The sequence below is a fragment of the Anneissia japonica genome, unplaced genomic scaffold, assembly GCF_011630105.1.
Source record: "Anneissia japonica isolate Jap-2015-1 unplaced genomic scaffold, ASM1163010v1 scaffold287743_len2803612_cov181, whole genome shotgun sequence".
Classification (NCBI taxonomy): Eukaryota; Metazoa; Echinodermata; class Crinoidea; order Comatulida; family Comatulidae; genus Anneissia; species Anneissia japonica.
This window is the reverse complement of record NW_022733259.1, coordinates 1,738,123-1,749,296: the sequence shown is the minus strand read 5'-3', so window position 1 is coordinate 1,749,296 and position 11,174 is coordinate 1,738,123. Positions and strand designations below refer to the sequence as shown.

Here is an 11,174-nt window from a genome sequence, read left to right as displayed (position 1 = left end):
TACAGCCATAAATCTTGCAACAATAATAATAATGATTCCTAAAAATAAAACACCCCTTTTACTAATTTTTCTACTGGTAGACAAAAACATACACTAAGCAAGTAATAAACAAGAACCAATCCACTCTACTAAGATACGTAATAGTATGTAATAGTAAGATGTAGTGGGGTAGAACCTGAAAATAAACCATAAACATTTAATTACAATAGTGAATAGCTCTGATGTTATAGACTTTACTACAAAAACCCTCACATTTTCTGAAAGTTCTAAAGTTTGACAATAAAATAAAAACACAGATAGCATTGTATTGACTGACTTTACAATTCAAAATTCTAATCTTTCTTGTTTATCTGTTGTTTTCTTTTTTTGTTTTGTTTTTGACACTGGGCAAAAGAGCGCATAGACACATTGGCCATATTATACGCTATTTAAATGAAAGACCATTGCATTACCATGTGACCCACTCTAGCAAAAACAAGCTCTATTCTCAACAAATTATTCTTATCATTAAGCGGTTGTTCAACATTTTAACAAGTGTACAAACAGTAGGCTAGGGTGGAGAGGGTAGACAAATTTGTACACTTTTACGTACGGTAAGTATGCATAAAAATGTTGATTCAAAATAACATGCAATATGTAAAATAATGGTAAAATTATAATATAACCATGGATATAATATTTATTTTTAAACAACCAAGTACATTGCTTTAGTTGACTTCACAAAAAAAAATGGAGAATAGAAATTGCAAAATCAACATTTTCTTTGTACACTTTCAGAGGGGATGGAAGGGGTACCGAAAATGAGTACAGTACTGTTTGTACACTTGTTAAAATGTTCATAATTGTGAATGACCCAAAATCTAGCAGTCAAAAACTAATAATTCATGCTAAAATTGTTTAAAACGGATACTAAATGGTGTAGATGTGATAATTCCTATTTTCAATTCAATTTCTTCTTTATTCCACAAATTAAGGAAAAAAAAAAACATACATACATATTACATTTCATTTTTTCCATAATATGTTTTTCAGTCCAACATGCATTAAGATGGTCAATACATGGGAATTTTAGCTGATTTTAGGATTCTTGTTCTTCAGGACAAGTGCGTGGTTTTCCCGGAGTGGGCCACATGTACTTATTTATTACACAAGCTTTTGCCAGCAGTCTACGCTGGCTTCACTAGGTGCAGTCTTGCATCAGGAGCAGGTTTGAAAATAGCTCTTGTCCAAATTTATTGAAGAGGCTTAAGAGTATTGAAACAAATCTCACTGAAATAATTTTCCTCTTATGTACTGGCAAAGCTCCACACAATGGACTTTATATGGAATGACACCACAAATATATTATAAGGATCCACTCATTGACATTATGGTCTAGGGCAGGGTTCCACAAACCTTTAGACTGATCTGCCAATTCGGAAATATATATTGCAACCCCTTACCTACACATGCCTAATTCAGAAAGTTAACTCTAGTGCATCATTTTGGGACTGAGATTTTAAAAAGAGTAAAATAAGTAAACAATGCCTGAGCAAAAAATAAGTACCACGACAAAATCATACTGTACAATGATGATTGTAGCCACATTGTTGTATCACCACAAATGAATAACAATGTACAGTGTGCTCATTGATGGGTTCATTGTTATTTTAAAAAAATAAGTGTTTCAAATTATCATAATGCTTATAATAGTAAGTAAGAGACAGCATTGAGCTAGCTGATTGGTGATTTCAGTCAAGCTTTGCGACCAACCAAAATATTTTAGTGACCTAATGATGGGTCAAGAACCACAGTTTGCGGAACACTGTTGTAGGGAATAAATCTAAAAAGAAAAGCTAAGTAGTGAAAGCTCCACTCAAGAAAATGTTTTCTCTATGGATTGGGTAGAATGTCCTGGGTGTTCAAATGAGCCTCTGGGTAAATTGGTTGTTCAGCGTGCAAGGGTATCAAGCAGTGGCGTATCTAAAAGTCTTGAAATGGGGGTGCTGAATGGGGGTTGAAAAGGTGATCAGTTGAGGGGAGCTAACTAGCAAAATAAGGTGATTTTAGGTGATTTTTAACTATTTACAAGTTATTTTGGAGGGAGGGCGGTGTCGACTGGGGGAGCGAGTCATTTTTGGAGGGCCTCCGCGCACCCACCCTAGATACGCCATTGGTGTCAAGTTGAGTCATTCAGGGTGTGCAGCTTAGCCTGAAAGTAGGTGTCCCATTTATCCATTATAGCAACTAGTTTTTCTAAAAATGCAGTTTCTCCTATCAAAAAGGTTACAAGATCACCTATTTTGTGTGTACAAAGAGCAGAGGTCATATGTTAGTTCTGACATATCAAAAGGCTTATGCATAGTGTCTGGTGACAGTAAATGACCGGCTAAAACGCTGCTTTCTCTGTTGGTCTTCATGAAGTTGGCAATAGCTTCCCACCTTGCCTGCAAAAGAGAAACAGAAAACAAGTCACAAGTAATGTAGATTACCTTGCATTATATTGCCAGTCAATTTAAAGCTCATTGATAATTTAAACACAAGATCTTTTCCTTTAACTTAAGCAACAGTATATGGTAACTACAAAGGGACGGAAGAGGAGCAGTGGCATGGTGGCAAAGGTGCCTACCTACCAAACCAAGATTCTGGGTTTAAATCCCACACATTTTGTTCACAATAAAAAAAAACTTTACTTAAGCAATGTCCCTTAAAATGGAGTAGGCCAATTAGAAATGGGTATTGATTTTAATTTAAAGCAGTCGTCTTAATTGCTATATTTTAGTAATTTTAAAACATTAACATGATATTTATTATATATTGGAATAATAAATTACAATTCTTTAAAGGCTGATGTTTCAACAAGGAGCAATTATGAAATAGAAATTGATCAGACATGCCATTTAAAAAAGCAATGCTAGAGCTTCTAGTGGGCCCTTGGTGGCCCCTGTCGATGGCCCCAAAGTCAATGGGAGTACCTCCATAAGTGATGCTATGCTTCCCAAATGATTACCGGAGAAATGTATTAGGGAGATTTGGATTTGCACGACGATGTAGCCATGAATGGATTCAATCATCAACTAAACTGGTGGTAGCCACTGTGTGTGTGCGCTGAACCAGTTTAAAAAAGCGCACCGTCTTTCGAATGAGATGTTTAAGCCGTTGTTCCTATGTGCAACAATAGCCGATGTGCAAGTTAAAGAGCACAGTACACTCTTCAGAAAATAGTAGAGGATTGTCTCCTGGTGTACTGCCAAATTCTCCACCAGAAGGACCCCTCTGGAAACAAGTCTAAGGGCATTTGTGGGTTATCCTTGGGAAATCCAACCCAATCCAATTGCATGCACAGATGACTTCTTAGTGACGTCAATACGTTCATCTTCATGCAAAAAAGCTCTCTCAAAAAACTACTCAGCCTCACAAAGCCGGGCATGCCATGACAGTCATAGGCCCACGCGATTCTATGGAGAATGCAACACCACGATGTGCGTGCAATGGAACGTCTATAATTGCGATCCCTTCAGAATACTACTGACAATCAGTGGCTTGCGTCATCATGCCAAAGAAGTGGCATGATGTTAACTTAAAAAAATACAAAAACTTGATACTCACATTTTCTGTTTCAATATCAGCCCACTTATATGCCGGTAAAGAAGTTGAATGCAGTAAGGGGTACACAGAGTCCATAAACACACTGCTCATAAGGCCTTTCATATGCTCATTATCCCTCTGTGAAATGATACAAAACAATAGAATTTTAGGGGCAATCCATAATTTTCAACATTTAAAAAAAAGTGCAAGAGGGAGGGGGAGGGGGTTGAAAGTGTAGACATATGTACTCTTATGAAAAAATAAAATGACTATCTCAAAATGACACAAATCAACATTTTATTGCCGTACTCTTTTAGGGGGAGGAAGGAGGTCACAGAAAAGAGTATGTTTTGTACTCTTATGAAAAGGTGAAAATTATGGAGAACTTCTTAGCCAGTTACCTTATTCCTTTAATAATAACCAAGCACTTATAGTGAGCAATTTATCAACCTATTTTAAGTTTATTATTATTGAGTAATTATTACACCTGGTTTTTAAATATGTCACAATTTCCTCCAATCCTAAAAGAGTATTTCTAGTTGTGTAGCTAACTCATTTATTTAAGTTTTATTTAACCAGGGTATCCGTTCAGTGAAACTGCTTTCCAAAGAAGCCCAGGTACATACAGTAAATATAAAAAAAAAAAATATACAGAAAATATATTTACAATTATGAAATTCAAAAAGTAACTAAAAACTAAATTACAAACAATGAAAACAGATCAATTCAAATATCAGTGGTGGATTTAGGAATTCAAAACAAAGGAGCTGGGCCTATGGACGGACTTTCGCAAAAAAGAAGGTGTAGACCACATCAGATTTGAGGAGGGGGGGGGGGCATTGAATCCACCACTGAATGTCTCAGTAGACTTGCCACAAGTCCCAGAGCATTCAGCATTTTCCTCCTTCTGAACAGCGCCACCAACAAGTAATATAATTTTAGAGCGTAAAAATATAGAAATAGAGTATGGGATGTTTGGTATGGCATGCATTGAGCATAATAAAATTATTATATTTCATACTATTAATTACAGTGATGTAAATTGGAGCTTGGAGAGAAGGTTAATTAAGCCAATCATATATGTGTCATTTACAATTTACTCATTTATACTCAGGGATGAACAGAAATATATAAGTATATAAGGCGAGACCTTGTTTATATCTTGTTTAGCGAGACTGCCAAAAATGGTGATTTGGAATAAAAATAAAATGTTATTTTTGGCCAATTAGCGCACCCTCTGCCACAAAAAAACCAGCGAAGGTGACTGTGGCACAGCGCATCTGCAATAGATTGAATATTTAACTGGATGAAAAGTGTTTTTATTGGAGTTCTGTCAGATTCGGTTTGCACAAATCCAGCAAATCATTGCATGATTGGCTTGACATAGGCATTAAAGTCATCTTGTTTTAATGTCCAAGTTTTGCTGGTGTAAGTAAGAATACTACTGCAGCATGCATTGTACATGCGCCGCCCTGGTAGAAGTGCTTATGGCCTTGTTTGTAAGGATTGGGAGCAAACAGTAGAGCCCCTTCCATGTAGATTCATATGCTTGGTGCATACACACAACCACCAGACTGACCAATGACATCACCGAGGCAACAAAAGGATTTCACCATTTCAACTGTTTCATTGCCAATCAGAATACTATTGTTGACATCATTAATTTTCCATTGTACTTCTCCAGAACAGATTTTGCATTGAAACAAATCATCAGGTTTGAGGCAATGGTGTATACCAAAACATCGTTTATGAGTCCATTGCTTGCAAGACTGACAGAGGATTGAGTTGCATCCAACCACTTTCCTGCAGACACTACATGGCCAATTTACATAAAGAATATAATCCAGATGTATCATATGCATTTTGTTCATGCTGACACAGAGCCTGTACTATTCCAAGTGTGACTTTCAAAGTGATAATTTATGAGACATGACCATATATGAGCATACATCAGTTTTTTGTCAAAGACAATGGCTATGTTCTCACACGGCTGCTAACGGTTAGCAGGATCCGGATCCTGCTAACCGTTAGCCGCCATGCGTCCATACGAGAAAATTCCGATCCGGATACCAAAAATATGATGATCGAATCACTGGCCAATAAGAAACTGGAAATTGTAAACACGTACTTGTGATTGGTTGATGATAAAAACGCGCTCAACTTGCTAACCGTCAGCGGAAATCCAGATACTGCAAACGGTTAGCGCTAACCGATCGGGCGTTCTCACACAGGTGCTAACGGTTTACGCTAACGGTTAGCGCCCGATCCGGATACTAGGGCTCTCGTGAGAACCAGGCTCATTTGATAGTCTGGACAGAGCTTAAGTTATTCTTTGAATATTACACTGAGATCCATTATAGAATGGTTCTGTGGTTTTATTTTTTAAAGGGAGAATAATGACTAGGCCCCTACTGGGAAAGTACAACTGCACTCCTAAACTTCGGAATTACCTTGTCTACTTTCTTTAAGGACCTCTTTTTCTCTGCCCAAGCACTCTGAAAGACAAACGTTAAGTGTGTAACATTAAAATCACATTCTCCAATACGCAGTCAACAATCACATTTCAATTAAATATAATAATTTTTATTTGGTAAAATTTAGAAAATATGCTTGTCAATTACAGGTGCTAATACAAGCTAAAACAATTTAAATAAAGAAAAAAAGTTAGAATATATCATCAAAATTAATATATAAAAAGGTTATGCAATAAAAGTTTGAAACAGATAAAGCAGTTCATTTCACATTTAATTCCTACCCTGAGAGCATCCATGATGTCAGAATACTGTGTTGCCAATGGAAACGCTGTTAAAACAGGACTGTGGATCTGATCTGATATTTAAAAGAAAAATATTGACAAAAGAGTTATAATGACTACAATAAAAATAAAAAAGTAATCATCAAAATCCTCTGCTTATCAAGCCATCTATTACTATACTGCATCAGGGCAAGGCGGTATAAAAAGTACCTCTTGATCAGGGTCGGCAGATCTTCGGGGAGGCATCCCGTATCTCTGCATAGTTGGTCCAAATTAATAACAAAATAAATTGAAAGTAACAAAAAACATAGTTGTACAGGATGGGATGATACTTTATATCTATGGTCGGCAACCCATGGCAGGGGCGGATTTAGGGGGGGGGGCCCGGCCCCGGCCCCCCCTTTTGGGAGGTAAAAAAAAAGGGAAAAAAAGTAAAAAAAGAGAGAAAAAGAAAAAAAATGATAGCCCAGAATGCCTCAAATGTTCGGGCGTCTAGAACACAAAAATTTCGCGGGGGCATGCCCCAGACCCCCTACGACAGTGTTGTCTCAATCAGCCCAACTTTCGGCCCCCCCTTTTTGGACATTTCTGGATCCGCCCCTGCATGGGTTGAAATTAACATGAATAAATCAGAGAATTCATGAGAGAATGTCGAACCAAAACTTGTTATAAAACAATTTGATAAAATGTTGTGGCTATTTTCTCTACATTTAACTGACTGTTGGACTTTTAACCTGATATATGACTTGATAAAATTTCCCTGTGCACGGTGGTGTAGCCTGAGTAGTTGTCGTCGTTTTAGTTTAGTAATTGAACATCTCAGCCGTTTTGGTATGTTGTTACGAGACACTACTCAGTATAGTGATATATTATATCGACTATATTTTCGTTTTTGAGATGACATTTCTAAGGGATGGTGTAACTTTAGGCCTTAGGTCGTGGGATGCTAATGGCAAATTATTTTGGGTCCTAGGGGGTAAAAGGTTGCCGACCGTAGCTTTATACACTGTGTCTCTTATTGAGACCTTGGGAGTCGAGTTGTTCTTATTCATAGGAAAAAGTTCTGCTGTGACAGGAATTGAACCCAGAACCCTGTGATTAAAATGCAAGCATCTCAACCACCTATGCTATTCAACTCAACTTTTGTGTTTTCGAAAAATAAGTTGTACAACATACCAAAAACTTCGGAACCTGGAGGACAATTCATGGCTTAAAGGAGGACTTTTTTACCAAAAACACTAAATTATCAAGTTTGGGGAAAAAAATTTTATTTCATGATAATTGTTATTTGATAATCGATTTATATCTGTGTCCTCCAAATCCTTATTCTAGCCAGGCACCTGCGAAAAACTATTTTTTCTAAGACACAAAAAGGGTATTTGACACCCTAGTAGTTGTTTTCTAAATGGCCGGAAATAACCTCTGAGGCATTTCAGGTGATCAATTCCTTTTTTTTTAACTTTCCAGAAGTGGGGGACCAGGGCCGGCCTGGCCCCCTAAATCTACCCCTGATCACTTTGGAGTCTTCACAAATGATTTAAATATACTGTATACAGCATAACATTTGAGAAAACATTTTAAATGTAACAATAAATAATAATTATTGCACTGTGCAAGTAATTCAATTGTTTCTACACATTCTGAAATGTTATTATAAATGTACATTCTGAAACGTTATTATATATGATAATACAGTACCTGTGTTTTGCATGTTGATTCTATCACGTAACAGAGCATCAGCCAGAAATTTCCGATAGAAGGACAAAAACGGGAGATATGATGAAGAACTGACAATTGTATCTGGTAAACAACTGTAAATTGAATATAAAAAATAATATAATTATTAATATCTTTTAATTCAATCTGTACAATAAAAGTTAACAAATTATTTTTGAGCCTCAATAAATTGAATTGTATTATTTAAGATAAGGAAAAGAAATAAAAAATAATTTTAATATTCCTGAAAAACAATTTGAAACTACAGGAATTATTAATAGTTTCTTTTGTAGATCAATATTAGTCAGACCTACAATCTACAACATGCAACTTCGACAAGAATAGAAACCAAAAATGTAAGCTTGGCTAAAAGAATTGCAGTAATAACAAATCTGACTGAGCAACAGGGCTATCAAACGACCAAAACTATGAAGACATCAACGGAGAGATGCCCAAGATACATCTTCTTTAATTTATATTTATAAGGTATTGAATATTCATTAGCTTTACATTATTTATGCTTTATATTTGGACTGTTTAGTTTTAAACATTTTTTTCTTATACTGTACTTCTATAAATACTGTATACCATATATATTTCACCGTTCTTGTGCTATAGGTGTGTTATCCAACTAAAACTGTATTTAGACATGGGCCAGGTTCTAGATTAAAATCAATCTGAAGGCCCAACGATCATTGTAAAGCAAGCTAGGTCTGGAGTGGGGTTTAGCAACTACACTACAAATGAAAAAAAAAATTGGTGTAGAGTAGAGTGAAATGATGCTATAATAAGCCAGTGCTTTTATTTGCATACAGTGATTATTTCAAGCTTGTTCTAATGGTAGTGGCATATTTAGGGGAAGGTGCGAGGTTTGCATGCCCTTTCCCCACAATAAAACTTGTGCTTCCCCCATCCCATTGAAAGTGTTTGAAGCAAAAAATCATGCTTTGAAGATAAAATTTGCCTTATTTTGCTAGCAACAGTAGGATCCCCTCAATTATTCATCGAGTTCCCCCTCCCCCAGTTCACCTTCATGCCCCATCAGCATCCCCCTACCTATTTCAAGACTCTTAGATAATATACCACAGTCTTAATGGCCTGTTAACTTAATTGCGGGCCAAATATGGCCTGCAGTTGTCAGTTGGAATCTAGATAAGGACTATGCGCTAGGAGAAATCTTTTTTGCCTGCTGGACACAGAATTGTTTTTGATGGGCCCGTTTCTACTGCTACATGAGATCCTTCTTTGAAAGAACGTTTCTAGTAACCATTAGTAGAAAAATATCCTATGATATAATAGTACAGGCCTTTGACATTCAAATCATTGTCTTTTATACACAGAATGAAGAGGTGCATATTTATACTACATAGCAGATAAAGTAAGCAAGCTGAGCTTGGCACAAGATTGTTCAACTAATGACTTCAATGATGGAACCAACAATTTTAATAATCTTTGGTAGCATACTGTCATTTTTAATTGCAATTTTGATAATTTTCTTATGCTGTAAATTTTTTTACAAGTTGAACACTGAAGAACAACAAAGAAACATTGCAAATCAATATGCGCTTATGTATAACAATCACAACTATTCCTCTAGTCAACTTTTTTCATCATCCCTTTCTTATCACGGAACAATGCCAAGAAATGCCACCTTACCCCAATACTTGTTGAATGGGGATATGATGCCAGTCCTACATACTTTGGATTCCATATCAGTCAACTTGCAACCTATATCCAGAACCGCGGATGATATACCGCCCCCGCTGCCTAGTCTAAGTAGCATGCCTGCATTATCATCACGAACGACGCTGAATCAAAATGTAGGAAATGACGCGGAAGATGATCCAGCGTATAGTGTCATAGACAAGAGCTTTCGTGGTGTAGACAACGACTTTAGCGTAAAACCGCCACAAGATGAAGAGGTCGAGGTAAGCAGATTAGAACGATATTCCTCAGGTATGAACTTAGAGGATGAAATCATGGGAATCTTGAATTGTAAGAAACAGCAGAGTACTAGCAACAGACGGTGCAACAGCGGAAAAGAGGAAAATACCGGTGAGCTACAAAGTAGCGATGAATCACCAGATTACAAAATGCAAAATGTGACAGCAGATGAAACAAAAATAAACATGGAAAATATGGAACAAATTCTAAGCGATCCAGAATATGCAGAACTTGGACCTCAATCAAAAAAACCTTAATTAGCATGTGTCTTGATGGTAGGGTTGTTACCAACCTGAGAGATTTGAAATGCGTGACTACACTAGTTAAGTTGGGAGGGGGAGCGTGCCAGGGCCCCGGATTTCCGGGGGCAGAACCCTAGTGTGGGCCGGTTCCAGTCACATCAACGGTTGGTTGTCGCATGCAAGACTGCATGCGACTAGATTCTACTAAGTACAGTATGTGGTTGGCTGGGTTGTTTTGGTCAGGAAAGAGAAATTTTCCCCGATGAATCGATTCTTGAATGAGATAACGACAGTTCTCTTTTGACTCTAGCTACTCCATGACAGTTTTCATATTTTTAATAAAACCAATTTCTTCTAATTTTAAATACATTTTCCCCTGAATTTGTAATCACGCATAGACTTGTGCTAAATGTGTGACAAATTTATGATGCATGTGTTTCTGCAAAATGCGTGTTTCATCCAAAATTCAGGACCATCCCGCACGATTGTGAACTATGGGATTGGTTTCTGGATTCAAACCTTGAGACAGGCTTAGAGCCCAATCACATTTATTATGTGGGCTCAAGACCATCTCTGAGTGTGAACTAACAATAAAGTTGGCTCAGGTCCCACAATAAACATAAACCAAACTTTGGTCCCCTTGGATAGCGGCCAATCTTGACATCTTATACCATAACATTTCATTCAATTTCACACAAAATTTATTAATCTTTTTTTACCCACCAACCCAAAACAACAATCACAAAAAAAAATTACTATATCAAACAGGATTTTAATATGTTTTGACTGTAACATCCAACATAGAATATGCAATTTAAGCATCTATAAAACCTAAGGAATTAATAAAACAGAGGTTTGTGAAAAATAATGTATAATAAAATAGAGAGAAAAAAACATACTGCCCTCATATGGCATACAATACCGCAGGCATGGGTAAGCCAACCTTGCAC

General features: G+C 36.7%; 2 protein-coding genes across 2 annotated transcripts in view; one reads left to right on the top strand and one right to left on the bottom strand.

Annotated features, from left to right (window-relative positions):
* Positions 1–1,325: 1,325 nt before the first annotated feature.
* The window catches only part of LOC117116115 (nephrocystin-1-like), a 21,939-nt gene continuing 12,090 nt past the window's right edge, over positions 1,326–11,174 (bottom strand). Inside the window, exons 2-6 of the mRNA XM_033260078.1 lie at positions 8,021–8,133; positions 6,323–6,396; positions 6,018–6,062; positions 3,589–3,705; positions 1,326–2,426 (exon numbers count right to left, since the gene is read on the bottom strand). Coding sequence (XP_033115969.1) covers positions 2,274–2,426; positions 3,589–3,705; positions 6,018–6,062; positions 6,323–6,396; positions 8,021–8,033 — 402 coding nt within the window. The 5' untranslated portion in view covers positions 8,034–8,133 and the 3' untranslated portion in view covers positions 1,326–2,273. The remainder of the gene's footprint in view (positions 2,427–3,588; positions 3,706–6,017; positions 6,063–6,322; positions 6,397–8,020; positions 8,134–11,174) is intronic.
* On the top strand, positions 8,364–10,382 carry LOC117116114. The gene is made up of 2 exons (XM_033260077.1): positions 8,364–8,524; positions 9,379–10,382. The coding sequence occupies exon 2, from the start codon at positions 9,454–9,456 to the stop codon at positions 10,237–10,239; it is 786 nt and encodes a 261-aa protein (XP_033115968.1). The 5' UTR covers positions 8,364–8,524; positions 9,379–9,453; the 3' UTR covers positions 10,240–10,382.

Bases quoted from the DNA above. Each gene is read 5' to 3' on its own strand.
- LOC117116114 (XM_033260077.1), top strand. From the start codon at position 9,454: ATGACTTCAATGATGGAACCAACAATTTTAATAATCTTTGGTAGCATA.